Source organism: Athene cunicularia (assembly GCF_003259725.1).
Source record: "Athene cunicularia isolate RWA chromosome 1 unlocalized genomic scaffold, athCun1 chr1_part2, whole genome shotgun sequence".
Lineage (NCBI taxonomy): Eukaryota > Metazoa > Chordata > Aves > Strigiformes > Strigidae > Athene > Athene cunicularia.
Window position 1 is genome coordinate 19,525,572 of NW_020799092.1, and position 24,062 is coordinate 19,549,633.

The 24,062-nt window shown below is 41.6% G+C and overlaps 1 protein-coding gene and 1 long non-coding RNA gene across 2 annotated transcripts in view; one reads left to right on the plus strand and one right to left on the minus strand.

The window, feature by feature from the left end:
* Positions 1 to 11,343, plus strand: part of CHST11 (carbohydrate sulfotransferase 11) — a 97,945-nt gene extending 86,602 nt beyond the window's left edge. Inside the window, exon 2 of the mRNA XM_026868459.1 lies at positions 8,260 to 11,343. Coding sequence (XP_026724260.1) covers positions 8,260 to 9,108 — 849 coding nt within the window. The 3' untranslated portion in view covers positions 9,109 to 11,343. The remainder of the gene's footprint in view (positions 1 to 8,259) is intronic.
* On the minus strand, positions 11,339 to 13,197 carry LOC113491494. The gene is made up of 2 exons (XR_003400422.1): positions 12,599 to 13,197; positions 11,339 to 12,568 (listed from the first exon to the last, which is right to left on the minus strand). It is a non-coding gene; the product is annotated as an uncharacterized LOC113491494 (long non-coding RNA).
* Positions 13,198 to 24,062: the final 10,865 nt, after the last annotated feature.

Sequence of the window (24,062 nt, forward strand, 5' to 3'; positions counted from 1 at the left end):
TGGGAGTCATGAGATAAACAGTGGAAGTCCCTTTGACACTATCTACAGTCCCTGGTGACCTGGAGGCAGTTCTACAAACCTGGCCCTTTCCCAAGCAGCTGCAGCCAGCAGTAGTGTATCCTCAGGAAGGGGCTTTCCAGGTGAGACCAGGTGCAGTCAGCTCCCCCTTAGCTGAGAAAATCAAGTGCAGCCTCTTGTACTCTCGAATGTGGCCTGCTGTTGTGTCCCATTACCAGGTCCCCATTCCCTGTCCCCACCCACATGAGAGCAAACTCACTCCTTGCCACTGTATGTCTATTAATCTACCATTAATTAAACCCATTGAAGGTAATGATAGGTAGGGACTTCTGAGGGCTACTTGAGGCAGCTTTGAGTGGCCACTGATTGTAGTGTAGAGGTGAAACATCCATGCCTGGGGACAAGGAAGGGATTAGAAAGACTGTGTCCTTGTGTGTTAAAGGTTACATGCATAGGTCCAGAGTGTGAGCTCAGCTCTAGCCATCACGTGTGTGCACGTCTGTGTGCATGTGTTAAAGGGGAAAGGCCAGAAAAGTTTTCATTTTAAAATAAAATTCATAGGATAGCCAGACCTTTCAGCTTTTTAATACAAGCAGTGATTTATGGCTGCACTTAAAGAATGAGCCAGGAGCAGATAAATTCATCATGCACCATCGTTTTCTGTCAAAGCGGTGACGAGCCACTTCGGCAGTGCGGGACAGTCGGGCTCCTGGCAGTGGAGCCTCTGCCACAGGAAGGCAGCGGAGCTCCGTCCCCCTCACACTGCCACAGCAGCTGAGATCCTGGCCTGAGATTTCATCTTGCTTCTTTTTGCTGTGAGGGAAAAAAAAAAAAAGAGTGGCCATCTGCCAAATTCCCCTTCTCTCCCTCCCTTCCGACAGCCGGCGTCAGCCACTGGAAAGACGATGCAAAGTGTTCTTTGTACACGCAACACGAGGCTCCAGACTTGTCTTCTATAAATTAAATTGCAAGAAACCCAGTGACATGGAGAATTTTTGCTTTAAATATTCCCAGCTTGAGGCTCCTCCAGCCTTCCTGATGATCCCTTACCTCTCCTGTGTATCGCACTCAGACTTGGTCACTTCAATTTTGCCTGCCCTCTGTAAGATTCCCCCAGAGCTTCAGAACAGCAACACACACAGTGGCACATCCTTTACCCTCTGTGTGGCCAGGCCATAGGTCTTTGTGCCTGGTCTTCCTGGGGACTTGCAACTTTTCCATCTCCTTGTTCAGAGGAGATCTTTTACAGGATGTATACATTGATCTTATTAGCCCCAGACCCTACATGTTGTGTAAGTCCTGACACCAAATAGTTTCTAGCAGGGAAAATGGGAATTGATAGCTTCCAAAGACCAAAGATGTTTGGGATTATAAAGGAGAAGGTGGCATTTAGAAGGAGGCTCTCTTTCCTTCCTGAATCCATGCCTTATTGTGTGATGGAGTCTTAAGATGTTAAAAAAGCTGGTTTTAGCATACAGCTGGTGTCACTTGGTGTCAGTCTGTGATTTTTTTCAAGGAGATTTTTGCATCATTTAGGCTCACTGTGATACTTTACTTTCTCTCCAAGACAAAAGGCCAATACTTAATGACCTTGTTGTGAAGTTTTCCAAGGAAAGTATCAGCATCTGCAGTTGCATACATGTCTGCTGCTGGATTTTACTGCTTTAGTGTTGTTTCTTTTCTAGCACCCAAATCATGTACCTGGACAAAGAAGAGTGATGAGGGTTTGGGGTGTGTCATTATTCAAATAACAATAACCTCTGGTCCCAAAGTAATTCAACTGCAGAATTATTTCAGCTTTCCGTTCTACGTACATGCACACGGACAAAGTTGGGAATGTGCATAGGAAGAAGAAGGAGGAAATGTGTGAAGCCATTTAGGATTTTTAACAATACAGTGCTAGCAGCTACCATGTATGACTGTTTTACTTCAACAGCTTTGATCCTTCCTTTCATAGTGCTGGTGCATTCTGTACAGTGGGAACTGAAAATGGTGTCGTTATCTTGGGATGCAATACAGAGAATTGAAAAAGTGTATTTGGTCTTATCTTCTCTGTGGGGCAATAAGTTCAATGCATGAAATGGAGAAAGCAGCTTTGTAACATCTCAAGAGTTTCCTTCAGAGGATATAATTTGTCTCAAAAATTTTCCGACTTAGTGAAAATGCTTCTAAGTTAGTATTAGTTTTATTATCTTCTATTATCCAGACACTCTGTAGAGACATTTTCATAGCAAATTTATATTCCAGTTTGTCTGTCCACGAGTTGTCAGGGAAGATGTTAAGTATTTCCATCCCCAGTACACACCATGTGCTTTCTAGTCTGCTGTATAGGACTCTGAGCAAATATTAATTGAGGTTTTGGTGGGGTTCTCATTTGACTGCTGGAAATTTTTGAAAGAGTTAAGTCAACAATAATATGCTATGAAATGTGAAATAAATCAAAGTATGAAATGTTGCAAAGCTATTACTTAAAAAAAATGATTGCAGCCCAGGTCAGTTTAATAAAATCCCTTTCTGTAAAATGCAATTGTTCATTTAGTTTTGGTGTTTTGATTCATACAGCTATAATTGTCTAACTGTCATCTGTAGAAATCTGCAAAGAGTAATAATTATTTATGATGATTTGAGAAGCGCTTATGCTTGGACTGTTGGAATATGAAAAATTGCTAGTTCCCCTTTATTGTCTAATGCTGAACATTTTTAAGAAAACAGCCTAGAATTTAGTGTGTAGATATATTCACCAAGTAGGGTAACTATGGATGCAAATTGTAAAAGCCAAGTATTAAAATAGTCTAAAATATGTTTGTAACTTCAAGGCTGTCCACCAAGGTTGCAGGAATCTTATTCACGCTTTTTATGTGAAAACAGGATTAGAAACGTGCTTGCACATAACCTTATGCTCAAAAAAACCCCTTTAAGCATTTGGTAAAATATAAATAATACTGAGAAACATTCTACATATTGAATAACAGACACCTCTTAGAACTGGGATGGTGTGGTTGATGGGCTGGGGGAAGGAGAGCTAATAATACCTGAGAGATTTTAGCCAACTGAAATACTACTCTCTCTCTCGATGTCACATAACTAGGACTGTTGGTGCCACCTATGGTTAGTCTGTCTGACACTTTTCACTTTAAGATCTTGTTTTCAATGGAATATGAGCCTGCGGCACACACCTTATAAACAAATACCATGAAGAAGAATTTGGTAGAAGAATTGGAGGTGAGCTCTGGTTTGTGCTAAGCTTAACAGTGCTACTGAATAGACCCAACTGGGTGTTCAGCAGACATACAGCTGATTTTGATTGATAGCTGCTAGGACCACAGTTAAGGGGAATGCCGTGACAACTCACATAGTTCAAAACCCTGCCTTATAAGTGTGGGAGATACTTCTCTGCACACTAATTTTTTATAGCGAGACAAAATTTAATGAATGTTTTTCTTGAGTGACACTTAGGTATTGCTATCCTTCTATTTAAAAAGTGCTTTCAGTGCGGGTATCTGTGAACTGGATTGATCTCTGCTCCTAGTGTGCAGTACACTACTACATTTAGAAAAAAAATAAAATTAAAGATGTGTGTAAATCTGAACTTGCTCCTTGACCATCAAGCTTAGAAAGGCCCTCAAAGATTATTTTATCCAGCTGTGCCTAAGTAACCAGAAGAAAATGCTATCTCATTACTGTGATTTACCTTGAATAACCTTTGCATGCCGTGGGTTGATGATTGCCAGTTGGTCAGTATATATATTTCTGGTCAGTATGTTCTGCAGTGCACTACCTGCCCCCCCAGCTGTACAGAAGACATCCACATGAGCAGCGTGTGCTGGGTTTTGCTTTCCTCCCTCATTGTTAGTTTGGGACTGATGGAGATGAGAAGCTTCTGGGATCAGTGTCTCCAGACTGCTTTTTTTTCTTTTCTTCTTTTTTTAAATGCTGCTGAGCGTGGGATTCTCCCGCTGCTCATGCTGCTTCCCTGTTCAACTCAGTTGCTGCATGAGAAAAGGAAGAAAAACTTTGATCTTGACGTCCCCTTTTTCTCTGTCCCCTTTTACAACTTCAGCAGGAAAAAAAAAAAAAACACCAAAAAACCCGCATCATCAGGTGCATCTACAGTGTTGTCAGTCCTTTCAGGAAAGAATGTATGAATTTATCAAACGCCTTCCCAAAACCTCTAATGCCCAGCTGAAGTCCAAGTTGAACTGTCAGAGGACAGACCTGAGCAATGGCTTTATCACCATCCCCACGCTGCTCTCAGAGTAACCTGCACACTTGCTTAAAAGTGCCCTCTCCCAAAGTGCGGTGGATTTAGGCCATTATTTATTGTGGCTTCTTGAACGGAGGGATCAGCAGGGACCTCTGGTAATGACCATCGATGCCGCAGTCGGTGTCCAGGCAGCAGCTGCACTCTCACAACTCCGTGGTAGCCACATCTATAGCAGCTCGGGGGAAGACAGTCCTTGGCCCTAGTAGTTTGACTTGCCCTTTACCATCCATGGGTTTAAAGATACCTGTCCCTTGGATCTTACCTCTGTCTGCTTAAATCTGTAGGGTGTGTTTTCCTCATTAGCTGTGAGCACATTTTCACTGGCCAAGGGGACCTCTAGTTTAAATGAATGTAGTTCCAGTCTCGTGTAATCTTACTCTTCTCCCAGTTCCCCTCACCAGCTTCAGGAGTGCAATTATTATGTGGCTTAAAAGCCTTGCCTGTAACTTAAAATTAGGAGGAACCACAGTAGTCAGATAACTCAGTGTTAATATATAATTTCAAAATATTGAATTGAAAATTGCTGTTATGATGAACTCGCATGGTGCTGTAGGCTCTGCGGACCATGGAGCACATCCTCTGTGGTTTGCAGCTTACAAGAAGGAGTTTGGTGGTTCTGCAGGAGCTCCGTTAAAGGCTCTCCGGTGCCTTGCCCGGCTTCTCACTAGTGCAGTGCGAGGGTACCTTTCACATTGCCCCCTCCTTCAGCAAGAGTGCTGTTACCATTAAACCTCAAGGAGAGCTCGCAGAACTCTGCTTCTCTGGGGGAAACAGGTAGGTCAGCTCTTCCAGGGTGCATCAGGTGTGTTAGTCAATGTAGAAGAAAATCGGTTTTGATACAGTTGACATAGTTCTAGGACAGTCACTAAATTGACTTTTTTTTTTTTTTTAAACAAGCTGAAGTCAGTATGAGGGGAAAAATAAAAAAATAGAGCTTCCAAATCTGTATTTCCTACATGGTCCTTCATCCATCAGCCGTACCAAATGGTACTGTCATTTATGAGAACAGGGCAATACCCTTTTAGTGTTACACTGATATTTCATATGTGTTCTGTGTGCACATGCAGAGCTGGCCCTGGGGTGTTGGTGTATACTTAGTAAATGTAGCTGACCAAACTTGCATGCCATTTCTTCATCTTTCTTCCATGTTAAAAAGAGTGGGAGACAGGTACCACTTCAAAATGCACAAATATAATTTTTTAAGTGAATTTAATGTATTACAATCTCATTTGCAATTGCAAATACTAAGGCTGCATTTCACCCTTATTCCAAATGCCTGAAAATCTCATTAATGTTAATGTATGGAGAAGAAGTGCTTAGCCTATTGATGTAGGAATGAAATCAGGAGCAAAGCACAGCTCTACAAAGATTCATCTTCAGATTAGGGTCTGAAGCAACCATTAGATTATCAAATCTGACCTTCTATCTCATACAGGCCATAGAACCTCATCCACATGATTCTGTATTTATCCCAAAAACAGCACCAGAAAAGCAAATACCATGCATTAACATTTTTTTTTTTTTTTTTTTTTTTTTTTAAATCTAAAACTGAAGGGAAACAGCAGTACTGTGCTGTATGATATGGATGAAAACCTGCAACAGGAGAGATTTCAGCTTTTTATTTATCTGCAGAGGAGAGTCTGTATGCCTGTGTACTTGCATAGGATTTTGTTTTGTTCTTTGGAAATTATTCACTGGTAACTCTAACCAGTATAGTGCTGACCATTAGTTCTGCTCTCTGAGGACAGCATAAATTGAAATAGGGAACTTTTTTTTTTTTTTTTTTAACAGAAAAAGTAATTTTCTTCTAAAATCTGTGTGGTCCTTGACAACTGGTTTCTAACATCTTTGGAAACTCCCTGCCAGTTAGTTTTCCTAGGAAACATGAAGCACATTTCACATCTGGCTTCTCATCTCCTCGACGATAACACAAAACTGCCCTTGAAGTGCACCTGGGAGGTATTCAGGGGGATACCACACACGCACAAAAAACAGACGAGCCAACCTGTCTGAAGGAGCTGCATTGGACTATTGCGTGTTTTAACGATTAGCCAACATTTTACTGAACAAAGGGACTAAAGAGATGAGATGAGGAAAGAATCAAGGAATTCAGGAAGAAGTGGTGGGTGGCACTGTACAAAACACAGAGGTCCCAGGCTTGGCATATATATGCTGTCCTGAAGAAAAAATCCTCCTCCCCAAGTCTGAGGTGCACCAGCCCTTTGGTGTTGCCCATCCTACAAAAACATTCCTCTGCAGCTCAGAGGGAGGGAGAGTCTCTGCGGCTCATGTGTTACAAAAGCTTTTGCTGGCCCTTGGGCGGGTGAAAACTGGGCTTTTTAGGGCTTCTCTATAACAATACCATTTCTATTTCCTTTCCCTCCAAAGCTTAGAAATCCTACAACCAACTTGATCCCATCTTGGGGTTCGGTTTGGGTTTTGCCTCTAAAGTACATTTGGATCCTGTTTTTTGAGGGGTTTTTTAATATGAATCATGGCTAACTACTGGTATTGAAAGCAGAGATTTGACACATGACTGCAGGCACTTGGAGGTTCAGTATGAACCCCCAAGCTGGTGCAAAAACCATTTGCCAAGGGTATTGTACTGACAAGGGGAAAGAACCCTATAACCAAAGGCACCCCCATAGCAGATGGATACAATCTACATTGCCTCAGCTGCTTCACTGAAAGGTGCTGTGATTCATGTTAACCTAACTAGAAGGTATCAGATAAACACTTTTGAAAGACTCAGTGCACAAGAAGAAATCTCAGACCTCCTTGCCGATCAAATAGGAAGGTCAATACTTGCCTTAATACTTGGCTTCGAGGCTAAACTAATTACTGAGTGTGAAAGTCTTCAAAATCCACAGGTAACTGGTGTTAAGTAAACGTAAATAACATTACCAAAACCTTCCCCCTGTTGCTTTGATGCAAGTTACTCAGAATATGTAAAAAGGCGTTTGTAGCAGGGAGCATAAGGCTGCACAGCAAAACATTGTGCCATGCAGAGACTCCTCAGGTGGCTCTGAATAACCAAACACGGGAGCCCTGCATCAGCATGGCCCTTTGCTTGGGCTAATATTCTCCCTTTCCCAGAGGAGCTCATTACCTGCCTTAGCAGAAGCTCTTGCTGTTGTCGCTGGACACAGTCTAGGCAGGAGGTGGCTGGTGGTGAGAGAGTGGCCATCCCTGCGCAGCTGCCGTGTGGGTCCTCCCAGAGACAGATTGCAACCACTCCAAAGCATCCAGTAGCAGTAATGTTAGAAAGTGTGTGTGCTATTAACAAAATAATAAGGGGCTAGTGCTGTGTGTGTTAGAAGGCCACACGCTCTTTCCTTCTCTGTCAGTATGGCTTTAGCAGAGAGACAGATTTATAGTTAATATTCTCCCTGCTCCTCAAGAAATCACATCTGAGTGAATGTTCCCCTTGGGGAGTAGCAGAAATCATGGGCTTAAATTTCTTCTGCCAAGGTCATAGCTAAGAAACAGGCCATGATTATTAAATTCTCTAGCATAAAAGATATCAGCAATAAGAGCACATATCATTTTCATTTTGACAAATTTTCCAACTTTGGTGTTTTCGTTCCCCATCTCAGCAGCAAAAGGTCAGGCAGGGTCCAGCACCGCTGTAGCCGTGGGATGGGTGTGAGTGGAGCAGAGATCTGTGTTCCAGGATTAAGAAAAGCAGTGATCACATCTCAGGATTGCCACCAGGCCGTGTGAGCGTTTGTCCTCCTTTGTGTTGGTTTCAAAGCAAAGTCCTGGTCGCTCTGTCAGCAGCATTTAAGCAGCACGTATCAGGAAGTTTGGAGACAAAAAGAGTTTGTTTTCTAGCACAGGAACAACTTTACTCAGCCACATAATGAACTGTTCTATGCAGGCAGTAATCTACTTTTCTATGAATTTATATAATAATCAAAAAAGCAGTAAGAGTTTCCCAGCCACTTGACTTACTGGTGCCTGTGCTTTCTTTGCAGTTGTCCAACACAGCAATTCTTCATCAGGTTAGGCGAGACCAAGTGACAGACACGTGCCGAGCAAACAGTGTATCTAGCAGAAAGCGCCGTGTGCTGACGCCCAATGACCTCAAACACCTGGTTGTGGATGAAGATCATGAAATGATCTATTGCTATGTTCCCAAAGTGGCCTGCACAAACTGGAAGAGAGTCATGATGGTTTTGACGGGAAGAGGCAAGTACAGCGATCCAATGGAAATCCCAGCCAATGAAGCCCACGTGTCTTCGAACTTGAAGACTCTCAACCAGTACAGCATCCCAGAGATCAACCACCGCTTGAAAAACTACATGAAGTTCCTCTTTGTTCGTGAGCCTTTTGAGAGACTGGTGTCAGCCTACAGGAACAAGTTCACCCAGAAGTACAACACGTCCTTCCACAAGCGATACGGCACCAAAATTGTGAGGCGCCAGAGGAAAAACGCAACCCAGGAAGCTCTGCGTAAAGGTGATGATGTGAAATTTGAAGAGTTTGTGGCCTATCTCATCGACCCGCACACCCAAAGAGAGGAGCCCTTCAACGAGCACTGGCAGACTGTGTACTCCCTCTGCCATCCTTGCCACATCCACTACGACCTCATAGGAAAGTATGAAACACTCGAAGAGGATTCGAATTACATTCTCCAGCTGGCGGGAGTAAGCAACTACCTGAAGTTCCCCACCTATGCAAAGTCTACGAGAACTACTGACGAAATGACAACAGAGTTCTTCCAGAACATCAGCTCCGAACACCAAACGCAGCTCTATGAAGTCTACAAACTTGATTTTTTAATGTTCAATTACTCAGTGCCAAGCTACCTGAAATTGGAATGAGGGATGGGTTGGGGGGAGAGAGGGGAGAGAAAGCCTGTTTTATTTAAGATTTTTATTTGTCATAATAAATATGGAGAATGGGTTATTTTGTAAATTAATATTTTCTTTTTTTGAATGATGCTGCGAGCAGCACAGTCAAAATTATTTAAATCAACTGTAAGAAAGGACAGCTCTCTTTGCAGGGTAACAGGATTGTGACGATCTAGCTGTAGAAATGAATAATACTGCTACACTGTTAAAAAAAAACATTAATTGTGTTCTGGTGAATTTCATTAATCTTGCATTCCTCAAATTCTAATTAATGTTATTTATACTTATTTAAAACATGGTCTCTTGGTAGGTGTCACTTCAGCAGCAGAGATAATGTTTGGACAAAAGGAGTCTGGTTTTGTGCTTTCCTCAGTTGAGTTTGTCTCTGGGTAATAATATTCTTCCATTAGCTGTTGATGCAGGTAAAAAGGGAATGGTTCTTGATACCACACACTTTGAAAAGAGTGGTGGAAATAATTTCTTCAGAGAGTGATGTTGCACTTAAGTGTACTAAAAAAATCTGTCTAGCCCTGAAAGGGAAAAGTAAAACAGATTTTGATAGATTCATGATATCCATGGGTATTCATAGATACCCATGACTGAAAGAAATGTGAATGTATTCCTTGGGAAGGGAAATTATGAACTTTTTGTAAATCTGGACTTAATGATTTTATCAAGAATATGACCAGTCCCGTTGTCTTTCATTTTGAAGCCTGCCAGCCCAAACAAATGCAGATTTGTGGATGGTCCATCAGAAAAAATCAGCATTTTCAAAGTGACTGTAGAGATTTTTGAATGTCCAAAGCAATTAATTGGCATTCACTTAGTTCCTACCAGGATGGGGGTGGGAGGAGCTCCATCCTCTGCAAGTCATTCTTCCCTAACTGATCTTAAGATGGGCAATCCAAATAGGCTCAAAAACCACTGGTCACGATATGTTGCTATAAAGGATGTGGGCATGTCGGTTGAAAATTCAGAAAGTCTTCATGTTGATCTCTGAGCATGAAAGGCAATAAAAAAAGGTCGTATCTTTCTATGTGCTGGTTTCATGGCTTTTTCGCAGGGGGAATGGGGAGTCTTTTCTTAGTTGATGCCTAAATGCCGTTGACAGGGTTGTTTCTAATTTCCAGTGGGTTAGTATTTCATCTAAGTCAGCTCTAGTGTAAGATCATGACCTTTTTAGTTAGGTGAATGTCTCAGTAATGATTGTTTGTGTTTAACAGCTTGTTGGGGTGGCAGATTGTGCCAGGCATAGCATACCGAGCAATTGTTTTGGGCAAGCGAATAGTGATCTATTCACAGCAAATAAATAAGGAAAAATGGGATTTCGGTGTGGGTCTGTTAGCAAGCTAGTGAGCAGAAGTACTGAATTCTGTGAATGTTTGCTTTAGTTTGATGCAGATGAGGTGTACGGCTGAGTGGGCAGCAGGCTCCTGCCTGGGGAATGGTCTGTAGCCACCCCTGGCTGTCGGGTCCTGAGGCAGCAGCGCCAGCAGCCAGCTGGTGGGCAAAAGGAGGCAGAGGCTTCAATCGAGGCACTTATGGGGACCTAAAATCTCTTTTAAAGTTGATTGACGATTAAAATGGAGTTTTAACTTGCCTCAGTGTCAATCTTATGATCAGACCAAATGCTTCCAGAAATGAGTGAAGATTTAAATAAACTCAGCTGAAGGCAGAGCTGTTTTAACAGTATCAGAGCCAGATCCTGAAAATGTCATATTGTACAGTAGCTGATAATATCCACTGAATTACATTAATCTCCAGGACACATATGTGGTTAAAGAAGAAAAATAGGTTCTATCTTAATATATAAAAATAAGTTGCTGAATAAATCTCAGCTAAGAACAAATTAACATAAGAAACAGCAGCTGAAGTCCTTTCACAATTAGATTTGGTCTTCGCCAGGATTCAGGTCATTATTTTTTTATCATACCCTACAAATAAATCTCTCAATCATTCTGGGACAGCCACAGTTTTCATAACCCAGGTCCTATTTATAACCCAGAGCACTGACCCAGTGGCTAGCGAAGAGCTGTCTGTCTGCGCCTGACAGCTCCGAGTTCCTGATCGCTGGCTGGTGTTTTACTTGGAAGCAGTTTTGTGTCATCTAGAGTACGTGGAGCTGTTGCAAGTGCCTATCACAGTGTGCCCTGGCTTGCTTTCATTCATAGTTCAATGGTTATAAGTTGTGGTTTGGTTCTTTTTTTAAATCTCTCTGAGGATAGATTCCCCCTCTCACCCCCCGCCCCCCAATATTGCCCTCCAGCTATTTGTGTGCTTGTTTGGTCTTGTATCTGACAGTGTTCATATTTTAGTCCAGTCTTCTCTTCAGTTAGCTGTTAATCCCTCCAAGAATGTAATGTGAAGTTTTTCATTTAAGAAAAAAATGGCTTAAGAAGGTAAGTATTTTAAAAATGGGGTATGCTTCCCTCTTTTCTTTTTGTACTTTTCTCTGTCACCACCGTGTTTTTTATGTTCTGAAATAGTCTTAGTTTGCTTTGGAGACACAAAAACCCTATTTGAGAGCTATGATAGAAAAGCTTTAGGTAAAAAACACGTTCAGGAGGTCTGAGGGGTGAACACTGCTCAAGCAGGGATTTTTAGCAGCAGCTTTGGGTTTGATTAACCAAATTCCCCTAGAGGGCTGCTCTAAGGGTGGATGCTCAGCACTAACATGTCTTTTACATGGACTTAAGTGGGTACTTAAAAGAAGTCACTTTTTAAAAACCTTGATCCCTAGCTACTACTGACTGTCCATCTAGTGTGTTGTCTATTTTGGGGTGCTGTGAATGGGCTGTAGATCGAACATCTGACATGCTGGATATGACTGTGTCCTGCATGGTGAGCAGGAAGCCCTCACCAGGTCAGGGAAGGGCCACAAATGTTCAGGAATAGCCTTTTTTTGGTCTATTGGGTGTGTTGTTTTGACTGAGCCAAAAACTATTTATTTCCACTGCACCCACGCAGATGTTCAGGGTCGTTCCTCCTTATCTGAGCAAGCTGGCCACCACCACCTGCAGTGTGGGGGCCGCCGAGGAACCGAGTTTGTTTTGGCCCCACCTCTTCACAAGGTTTCCCATGTAGAGACCAGGGTCTGGTCTGCTCCTGACCTCTGCCTCCATCCCGGGTTCGTTTCTGCTGTGGCCACAGCTGGTCCCAGGAAACAAACGGGCAAAACTGCAGCCACAGCCAAAAGCAAAAATAGCGATGTGCCTGTGGGACCGCTCGGGGGGCAGCTGTTGTAGAAGGAAGTGTGTTGGTTGTGGTCGAGCAGTGGTGACTGCAGAGAGGACCCAGCAGGGAAGCTCCGGCTCCCCACCTCTGTACCCAGCCCCCTCAAAGCCACTGGGCTCGAGGAGCGGTGATCCCCAGTTCTGAGCAGCTGGTGCCCCCCATCATCTGGCAGGGCCAGCACTGAGCCCAGCAGCGCCTGCGGCTCCTTACCCGGCACAATACCCACAGCCGGGGGTTCGTTCCCTCCACGTGGCCCCAAGCACCTTAACCTGGAGCCCAGGTTGGATTTGACCCATCTGAACACAGTGGGGACTCCTGGGTGGTGGGAGGTCCCCTCCACCACCTGACTTCACCTCTTTGTAAACCATGTCCATTATCCCAGAAACGTGCAAACTGCCTGAACCATGCGCTGTGTAAAACAAGTGAATTAATAATCCACAAGCAGAAGTGCTTTTAGAAGTAAATTGACCCCAGATGTTTTAGGGTTCCACTGTAGTCTGCTGCACTTTTCAGGTACAAAAAGGGACTGTCCTTACTATTACTCTTGTTACAGAGAGTGTTATTTTCTTACATGCATGCACAATACAATGTGTACGAATAATTTAACATCGATGTGGGGTTGGATTTTTTTTTTTTTAACCTATTTGTATGCAGTAGAAGGCTTGTTGTAGAACAGTATCTCCTCATACCTAAATATACTGTTAATAAAGAAAAAAGCTAAATTATACATTGCCAACACAAGTGTGATCTGCTCATGAATCTTTCCTTAAAAAAAAGCCATTCAAGCCTGATTATTTTTCTAAGTAACTTCAATTAAATTGAAGAAAGAAAGTGCCTCTCTGTGTGCTTTATTTCTGACTCGGGCTTTCAGGGTGCATTTGTCAGGGTGGGATTTTTCACTGAAGAGTTTTGCTTTCTCACAAGGGTTATTGTGGCAGGACAAGTGGAAGACTCAAAACTATCTACTGCTTTTGAGCAGAAAAGCTGAAGTCATCTAACAACATCCCTCTTGCTCCCTTCCTTCTCAAGTTCCCAGCCAGCAAGGATGAGGGTTGTCAATTTTAGACCTGTCACATGCCCAGAAACATTGTCCCACCTTAAGCAAGGGTGTTTTAGAGTCAGTCAGATGACATAAACTCCAGCTATCTGATGAGTTTTAGGCCATGTGCTTGCTCACCTGCTTGGGAATTCACTAACAGTGGCTTTGAGTTAAACATTTCCAGCAGTCCCCAAACCTGAATGGTCCCATCCATGATTTCCAGTGAGGCCACATCTAACCCAAAAGCAGAAACTTCCAACTAGGTTTTGAAGACAAACTTGGTGAGGAAATCAGCATCATAAATTACACTTAGGGAAAGCATACATTTAGGCCATAACTGCTTGCCATCATGACTGTGTTGTTGGAAGGGACCCTGGAGGTCAGCTGGGCCACCCTGCTGCTGAAGATCCCCAAGACTGGGTCTGCCATGGTTTTTACCAGCCAAGGCTTCAATACCTCAGGGGATGGAGGGCTCAGAGCCTCTCTGGGCAACCTGTTCCAGTGCCGTACTACCCACCCAGCAGGGATTTTTTTTTTTTTCCTAGTAGCCACTTTGAGACTCCCAGCCTTTAACTTGTGTCCATCTTCTATCACTGCTGGAAGAAGAGTTTGAATTCACTTTCTTTCCAAGTCCCCTTCAAGTTGTTGTAGACTGCTATTAGATTCCTAGTTATGCATGCATTCACCAGACTAAATAAGGCCAGTCCCTCAACATCTTCTTGTAAGTAATATGTTTTAGGTCGATTAACATCTTGGTATCCCACCTCTGTTACCTTTCCAGCACCTTAATATCCCTCTTGAACTGGAAAGGGCCCCAAAACCGGGTGCCCTATTCTGGGTGCAGCACTGCCAGTGGCAGACAGACCATTTAATCTGCCAGCCCCACTCCTCACAAGGGAAAGAATCACAGCAAGAGCAGAGACAAACAGAAAATAGGAAATCTGCTGAGTAGGTGTCATCGCACATGGTGGGGCAGTGGCTATCTTTAGAGCCCAGGCTTGTTCCCACCTCAAACATGCCACCACCCTGCGCTCTCTGATGAATAGGCAGAACTGCAGCGTAGCTTCCTCACATCACAGCCTGGCTGTATGAAGACGACAATCTTCACATTTCAAAGTATTGGTGATTTGTTTCCTCGGTAATCTCAGTCAGAGAGGGAGAAAATTAAGAAGGCCTTGAGAAGGGCTCGATCTAAGTGAGCAACTGCTCTGCCTCCCTCGGCAGCTTGGCAGGGCACAGATTACACACCCTTCTAGTGATGCAAACCTGCTCCCACAGTACGTGGGTCAAAGCAGGCCATACACTGCCCTGTGTGAAAAGAGTGTCTGTCAGCTTCAGTAACATCTGCATTCACGAACATGAGCTGTGGCATCTCACAGAAACGAGAGCCAGGAGAAATCCTCTGGCTGTGTGGGGGCCGGTGGAGCAGCTCATGCCAGGGGACTGAGCCCAGGCACAGGGTTGGGGGCGGGGGGGAGTGGGGGACGGGACATATGGACGAGCGACCGGGACACAACATGGACCAGTAGCTGTTGAGACCTGGACTAGGACCCCAGGGAGTCGTAAAGGTTTCATGATCCCCTTGGGTTAAATTAAGGTGAAATGACACCAAAGCACTGGTGAAAACATTCTACTTGCAGTAGAAACAAACACTTATCCTTGGAAAAGGATAAGTGATGTGGTCTGTTATTGATAAAGCTGTAAAAAGGGAAGGGAAGGGAAGGGAAGGGAAGGGAAGGGAAGAGGAGGAGAGGAAAAAAAACAGGAAAAAAAGAAAAAAAGAAAAGAAAAGAAAAGAAAAGAAAAGAAAAGAAAAGAAAAGAAAAGAAAAGAAAAGAAAAGAAAAGAAAAGAAAAGAAAAGAAAAGAAAAGAAAAGAAGAAAAGAAAAGAAAAGAGAAAAAGAGGGAAAAAGAGGGAAAAAGAGGGAAAAAGAGTTAAAGAATCCAGATCACCCCAACATGCATTCTGCGCATGTGTTGTGGGGGAATGGGGTGCATTAATTCTTTTGTCCGAGACAGTGGTTGGGATCTCCCCTTACCACCTTTACCTTTTTTCTCGGGTTTTGTTCCTTAGGCAATATATCCAATCATTAGCTCCATCTGGTGTCAGTTGTTTTCTCTCATATCAATCTTTTAGCTCTTCTTCAAGGCTATAGTTGTAAATTAAAGTGTAGGCATTAACTCTTACGGTTTTACTCAGTCTACAGCTCCTCCCTTTGAGGTTTATGTAGGGAATTTGGCTATACAACATCAAGGGAGCAGAGCTGTGCACCCTTCCATACACTCTGCACTTCCCAAGGCAGATAATTAATTCCACAGACTAACACAAAGGCTTTGTCCTTGAGGCTTTCTGCATTGATGAATGTCTGAGGCATGATCTCCTTCGGTTCCTCACAGCAGCTCCAGAGCTCAGTCATGGAGGGGGTGAGCTGGGGTCTGTAGAAGATGGAAATCACATGCACACAAAAATTGAAACTTTCATTTTTGGGGTAACGGGGTAAGAAATGTCCTCTCTGCACAGCTCTTGGGTGAACAGCTTTTGGGTGATTTCCTTCATTGCTTGTAAGACACTGGAGAGACTGACGGAATTGAATTTGCTCCACTGGAAGGAAGCATGAGGATTTGTCTTTTCAGCAAGCCTGATTTTTTTCATTAAATAATTACAAATTTACAAAATCCCTTCCCATTGGTACCCAGGATACAGCTTCTGCCCTGCGGTTGCCCCCCAGCACAGCTGCTGCTCTAGGACAGGAGCGCTGGGGTAACAGGGCTGTGTCCCCAGGCACTGGGGAGATGAGCATGGAGCTGGGGGGGGCAGCAAAGTGCCAGGATCCTGCACAGCTGAGGCGTCCTCTTGCCCAAGCAAGTGATAAGATCATGCAAGTAAGTCCAGTGGAGATGATGCAAAGTTTGAAGAAAGCCTGTTCCTGTGGTCATAATGTGCTCTCTGTGCAGGCACAAAGTCTGCCAAACTTCCCAACCTTTTTTTGGATGAAAATACATTTCATTCTACCATAGTTACAAAAAAAAATTTAAAAATCTGGGGAACTGGAAGGGAGAAAAAAAATAATCTGATGCATCCAGCAGCAGTGTGGAAACTAGAGCAGATGCTTCCCAACCAGCAGTGACATGCTTTTCTCACTAGCTGTGTCACTCATCATCACGTACAAGAATCCTGATGCCACAGAAAAAAATCTTGCTTTTCCTGTTGCACTTAAAACATTGCCAAAGGTTTAGAATTTTGAAAAATTTGAGTCTGGTTTTGTTCTTTGGTGCACTAAAGGACAACATATTCAAAAGTTACCTCCCCAGATTGCATGCAAATCAGTTTTTAATAGCTCTGTGTTAAAAGAGAAAAATCAACTGTTTTCCCTATTCAGATGATGACCAGCAGACATTTTTTCCCTGTTACTTGAAATGTCACTTTACTGGAGTGCTCAAGCCTCCAGACTGCGAGATTCAACTCACTGTCAATAAATGTCCGTTGGCCAAGTCAGAGGCATTTAGGACTGAAAATAGTGACTTATTCATGAAGGAAAAAAAATAGAAAATGCTGTCATTCATATATACATTGTTAAATATATATTTTGCCAATATCTTAAGAATGTTACTGAATTTGACATTGAAACTGATTTCACTGTCCCTATTTTTTGAGTAAATACAGACCTGAGTTATCAGGTGTTTAGTAGTATAAATAAATAGAATAAATGTAAGAGGTGTGTTGGAAAATGAGAGACGGTATTTTAAGTAAAATTATGTGGGTTTGAAAATCCCATTTCAGTCAGAGTTTTTAATTAAAAAACAAACAACCAACAAAGCTGTTTTCCCCAGTAAGAGAAAAATCAATCCAAAGTTTATGCCCTTGTTTCTCTTTTTTTTACCAATACATAAAGCTGTCAGGATAACATTCGGTGAATAATAACGGTAAAACCATTATGCTTCAGCTTATTCTAAAAACTAGACTTTTACTGTGCCAATTCATGACTTTTTAGCTAGCAAGATGTGTCCATGCTGTCAGCAGGTATTTGCAGCCCTACATCAAGTCAAAACCTGCAACCCACAACAGGCCCCAATTTCCTGTAAAAGCTTCTGCAAAGACTGGGTTTGGGCATTGTCTAAGCCTTTCTTCGGCTCAATTTAGCCAGACTTATCTTAGCAGGTAACTATTCTAGTTAAAACAGGTTTAGTTTTATGTCTGAAGTAGAGGTGTTGGGTTTGTTTTTTTTTTTTTAAAGTGATTGATTGCTCCATTAATGCAATCAATCTACACATCTTTTTTTTTTACCCTTTTTGAACTTGAAAAAGATGGATGTAGAAAAAAAAAGTCAAATCAGAGCAAATGGCCATGCTATGGAGAGGCAAGCGCTGTTTGCAGAGGTGTCCAGGTAAATGCTGAGACACCCATTCAAGAAAACCAAAATATTTTCCCTCCTGGTGTTATAGCTATATGTGATTTATTAAGAAACTTGCCTTCAGTTATATGGAAGGACATAACAATTCAGCTATTTTGTATTAATTTTACAATGTACTTGGCTATTTTATCATAAAAATGTTACTGCTGTGTGTGCAATGTGATTTTATGTGCAATATGTATCATTCCTACAGCAGATGCTTTTAAAGCCTCCTTTTTTCACTTAGGAAAAATTCAAAAATTAAATCCGCAATTATTTTTTTATGAAAAGAAACCTTGAAGTCGATGGTGCAAGGATTAGGAGCAGGCACAACTGAGTGCAATTCAGGTGAGAAAGTAAGTCTTATAACTACAGAAGAGCAATGCAAGCTGGGAGGAAATTTAAGATGGAAAGTCTCAGTTTGGGGAGTTTCCTTGTGAGATACTGAGAATTAAATTAGAGGAAAGTGTTTGAGAACACGGTGAGGCGAGTAATCTTTATTTGCGTATTGTAGTGTGTTTCAGGTTACCTGGCAAATCTTTGCCAGGGCTACTGGAAGCTAATTAAAAACTATCAATGACTCACACAATGAGTATTTCCATGCTGGGAAATGCAGCAAGAGGGGAGTACATCGGCTCCATCCCTGTTCCAAAGCAAGGAGTTACATGCTTCGTTTGCTGCGCCTGGATTTCAGTCTTATTTTTCATGAGTGTAAAGATGTCAGGTGGAAAGCATTCAGGTGAACACTTCTGAAATAACTAACTAGTTTCAGGTTTAAGTCATTTTGTACTTGGTTTTGAATGGCAGAGGCTCCATTAAAGCCCTTAGGAATGGTGTGTCCTTCATACCTTAAACCAGGATAAGGCTGCAGTCAGCCTTTTCCTCACGGGTGCTGTCATAGTCATTTGATGGGTGTTACTGTTAACTCCTCCTTTTTATCTCAAATGCAAAGTGAGCTTTGGAGGTATGAAGAGATTTCCAGCTGGAGACAGATGTTAGCTGTCTAGCTAACAGTCCCTCTAGCAGGACTTTTCAGTAGATGTATTCAACCAGGTGTGCTCTTGCTTCTGAGTGAAATAGCATGCTCACATTTTTCCTTTGATCAAATAAAAAGCCTCGGGATAATTAGTTGAAGGGATGATGGTGATAGCTAATGGATTCCTTCTGCATCAGAGATCTTGCTGATGCGATCTGGATATATGTTATGATAAACATGAACTGAATACAGCCACATCCTGCCCTGCCACATGCTTCCCTCTCTTCTCAGAGGCTGTCAGACAGCAGAGAAGCATCATAAACCTGGGCATCCTACTCCCCTGTCACTCACGGTGGTTCATTTCTATCAAGTGACCATCAGTCTGTCATACAGAGCAAACATAGCTCCTTGTATTTCTTGGCCTGAACTCGAAAATTTTATCTGAAAACAACTAAATTTGTTGTGGGTTGCTGACTAAGGATTCCAGGCCGTAGCTACCATTTCACAAGAGGAATTAAAGTGGTGTCAATGCTATAAGAAAACTGGCTCTCACACAGACCCTCTCCTAACTCCATGAGCAAACCGGGTCAGTTACCAACTTCCTACAGCTGCACTTGACATTGAAGCCCTCCTAATCCTGACCCTGAGGGCTCCTATTGGAAAAAGGGACTCCAGATAACCAAGGAGCTCTCAGAGGCTGCCTGTGAATGGAGGTGTCTGCACTCAGAGCATAGAGGATGCATGGATCTCACCCAGTACACAGACCTGTAAGCCATACCCTCCTAAAAGCAGGAGAAATGGAAAAAATATTCTCCTCTTATGTGTGGCAGGAGATTTCTATATAGGTATCAACAGGACTAAATGGATTACAAGACTTGGTCCTTATACAGCAGGAGACTTGACCATGAACATGTGAGGGATACACACACCCACGACATGGTCGAGGTGGCAGAGTATCTGCAGGGATGCTGTGGCTCTGAAACAAATCAGATAACTAAAAATGAGCCTATGTTTAACATCTCAGTTCCATAAAACGCCAGAAAACCTTGCAATGTTGTTAGAGTTGACTGAGAATCAACAGCCAGAAAGGTGAAGTCATTAGTTTTGTCTCATGAATACATGCTGTGAAAAGCTTCCTGTGGTAATAGGACATTTCTCTGCTTATTGTAATGAGTGCTAAAATTGTTCGCGTTTATTTCTCTTAGTGCCAGTCTGAAAAATATACATATTCCAGAGGTATGTATGCATGAATCAGTGCTTTAAGTGCAGCTTCTGTATCCATTAAACATTTATGTAATGCAATAATCTCAACTCAGAAGGACTTTAAAATATTTACAGGTCTTAATAAATGTTTAAAATGCAATTTTTGTAGCAAACAGCAGAACTGGACTTCCTTTGAACTGTTGGACATTTCTGCATGTTCCTGGGTCTCTAGCAAGACATGAAAATAAGTCAACAAGGTGAAGAACCTAAGCAGATGGTTGCAACGCCTTGCATGGGGCAAAGCAAAGGCCCATGGAGCAAAGCGGGGTAGCTCACCTTTGGATGGATTAGAGGAACTGTTGCTTGGATAGTTTTTCTTACCTAGCTTTCAGCAAAGCCTTACTATGTACCACCAACATGGTGGGTGTCTTGGTGATGGCTCTTCCAGGTACAGAGCTGTCTGAGGTAAACCCCGCAGAGCCAGTCCTGCATATTCAGCACAGTGCCAATCCTATATACTGTTTAATGCCAAGACTATATAGTCAGGCTTTGCTCAAAGCAAGGGATTTATTTCTCTCTAAGGTGGGGGACATAGTCATAGCTCATGTCAGTCTCATGCACAGACCACATAACTAGACATGGTATCTAACAGAGCCGGGTTTCATGCTCTCTGGCATGGTACCCTTGCAGTGCTTTTAAAAAGTCTTTAAAGAAATGAATCAGCTTTCTAATGCGGGAATAGAGCAAAGGCCAGCTGGAAATGAAACCTAGGAAAGAGCGGGTCTTTTTGTATCTGAATTTGCAGCATTTTAGGATCTTTCATTTTGCACAAATGACATGCAGGTTTTGCAAGGATTTTTTTTCAAAGGCTTTAATGTCTTCTGTTACAGCGGGGGACCACAGTTTCCATACACAGGCGATAGACTTACACTACAGTAGTACCTAGTGGTCTTAATGGATTGGCTCTAAAGAAACAGCAATGGCAATCTCAAAGCATTGATGAAAAGAATGGAACAGGAGTGACAGTCAATCTTCATGTATTGAATAAACACAGAGCTCACTTTCATCTCTGAATCATCTACACTTTTGTCCACAAATTCAGATGATTGTGGTACCTGAGCTGATCTCAGTTACATAATGTGGTCAAGCTTAACAAGCTAACTTCTACTCTGGAAATGCTCCAAACTCCATAGATACTCTTCTATTTTAAGTGAAAGCTACCATCCATCTCCCTAGAACTAGACTTAATCAGACATGTCTAAATTTTCCTATGTAAAAATTGATTCCTTCTTCAAAACAATTGTGATGAAGCATGTCCTAATGTTACTCCAGAATCTTGGATACTATAAGAGAATAAAATAATTGGCTGTGTCTGCACAGGAAAAAATACCTGCTTAAAAAACAAACAGGAAGAAAATGGCTTTAGATGATCTAAAGCTAATCACAGTATGAGGATTCATAGGAAAGTAGTGGATGATTGCTTCCCAAGTATAAAACAAATATTATTGCTCATAATTTTTGGAAACCCATTTAGAATGTCAAATTTGTTAAAATGTTGTTTTACTATAGATATGACATGGCAACAACTTCATTAATCAAAACCAGGACACGACAGAAAAAAATAGTAAATACACAAAATCCTTTTTCGATCCTGTTTATAGTAAAACTTAGAATGGAAATCTGAGAACTTAGATATTAAAGCTCAAGGAACTATTTAGCAGTCGATTGTTCCCAAAGATGTCTGCCATATAATTCATTCAGGACCCTATTTCACTTGCAAAAACAGATTTAAAATTATTCAAGGAAAGCACTTCCCTGACCTCTCAAGACTTTTAGGAACTCTTGAAGAGGAAACAATCTCCCAAAAGAGCAAGTTGAAGAATGCTAAGTAAAGGAAGAAGCAAACTTCAAGTATAGTTTGAACTGAGAAATAAAAGCATAAATAGAGCATGTGATGAACTATCCTGCATGTTAAATAAACAACTGGTAGGACTTGAAATCAAATTAAATTTTTAGCTGCAGAGAAAGCAAAGCCCATCCAGCCCTGCCAATGGTGAATAAGGGGTACACTGCTGCTCTTGGGTACCCACCCAGAATATGGCAATCTTGTATATTTACTAAACATGTTGATTCTTAGCTTTAGTCATTAATTATTCATGTTTTGTTAATACTAGATTCCCTAGAGTACTCATGCACAGCATGTGTGATGATCATATTTTCATTGGATTTAACAGAATGACTTTCTTTTATAACAAAGTAAGGCTTTAATGACAAAACACACCTCTTCTTTACTAGTTCTTCCTCCCCACTTTATATACAGACAGCTGATTTTTTTAAACTTTGAGTACGTATGGGAAAATGATAATCCAGAAGATAGCTGAACAACAAACTGACTTGATTAGGAATGGATTAGAGAACACAGTTAAACCAATGTATTTTATCACTGAAAACTTAGGCAAAAATAAAAGAAAAATCCTTCTATGAGACTTCACGTTGCTTCCAGTATCTTTGGTACTGTTTTCGAACATCATTTTACTCTTTTTAAAGCAGGTTATAATTCAATTACCATATTCTATTGCCATTTTCTGCCCCTCTAAAGAGACTACCTCCTTTGCAATAGCAATTTTATCATTATAATAATAATAAGGAATTTCAAATGCTTCATTTCACAGAGTGCTTATACTACTGTTTCCCAATGTGTGTTCTGGGTTATTCTTGGACTTAAGAGAGCTTTTCATGATGCTCAGAATTGAAGTGAAATAGCAAATCCATTAAAAAGATGATAGGTCTTGTTTTGAGTCCTGATTCTGCAAACTATTCTGCATTTATAAAGCCTTAATCCTCATGCTGTTTTAATCTTTGTATGAGAAAAGTCTAATTTAGTTGGCAAATTGTAAAAAGAAGTGAAATTAATTTGCTGCTTGCCAGTTTCTCATCAGCATTCTAAAAGTCCCAGTGAAATTAATATATTAAACATAGAAGTGGAAGAGGATATTGCAAATTTAAACATCGCAGATTAAGGCAAGATGCACAGTGATACTATAAAACCCCAAATAATGATCTAAATATGTTAAAAGAAGAATCCTACCCTATATCAAACAGCATAATAAAGCTGTGGAACTATCTTGGCTATATAATCACTCTAAAAATAAGCCAGAATCATTCAGTATCTCACTAGAATGCAAAGATCACTTCAGAGCATTACGCAGAAAAAGAAAATAAAACACCTGTGGCATGAAACGCTTCTGACTCCAAATTTTAAAGTTGCATTTAGTTGTAGCTTAACAAATTACATTGTTCACTTTCATGCATGCTCATCGAACAGTTGAGATGGTGACAAAATCCTTCAGAATGGCAAATGATACACATTTCAAATAACTGCCCCTATTTCTATTTACTCTAGAGATATTTCTGAAGTAGAGAAAAAAAAGAGTAGACAGTAAGAATGACCAAACCAGAACACTCCAAGTTACTCAAGCTACAGATGGTAACTCATACAGGCAAAGAACTTCTGCCTACTCTAGCTCATCAGCAGAATGAAAATGGACAAGAAGTTGCAGGAGGAGCTTTAAGACGACCTGCAGCTTAAATGAGGTGAACGAGCCGATGTGGGCAAGAGTCAGATAAAGAAAAATGCTGCATGCCAACACAAAAGCAAATAGATCTGAATCAGCCATAGCCCTAATCAGGTTAGAAATTGGAAGGGTTGAAATAATCTTCTAGCAGGTGGAGTGGAGGGAAACACTTAATGAATTTTTATATGAAGAGTGGTCATTTTATCCGCAAGATTATAAAATCTGGCTGCTTTGATAACAAGAGACAGAATAACATCTCAGGATGTCCCTTTCAATTGTATGCTTTGAACAGTACATAAAAGGACACAATTTGTCTCTAATAGAATTTTTGGTAACATTTCTCACCCACACATACAGTGAAGTAATTGACTATTACTGGAATGTGTTTAAAAAAATCAAGTCAGTGGAATACTGTGGCGAGGTTGACTTGATTAGATTTAAAATTGGTGTAGGGAGGACAGCTTTGAGTGGATGATGGCTTTCTCTGGTATCCAAGTACTCTTTCA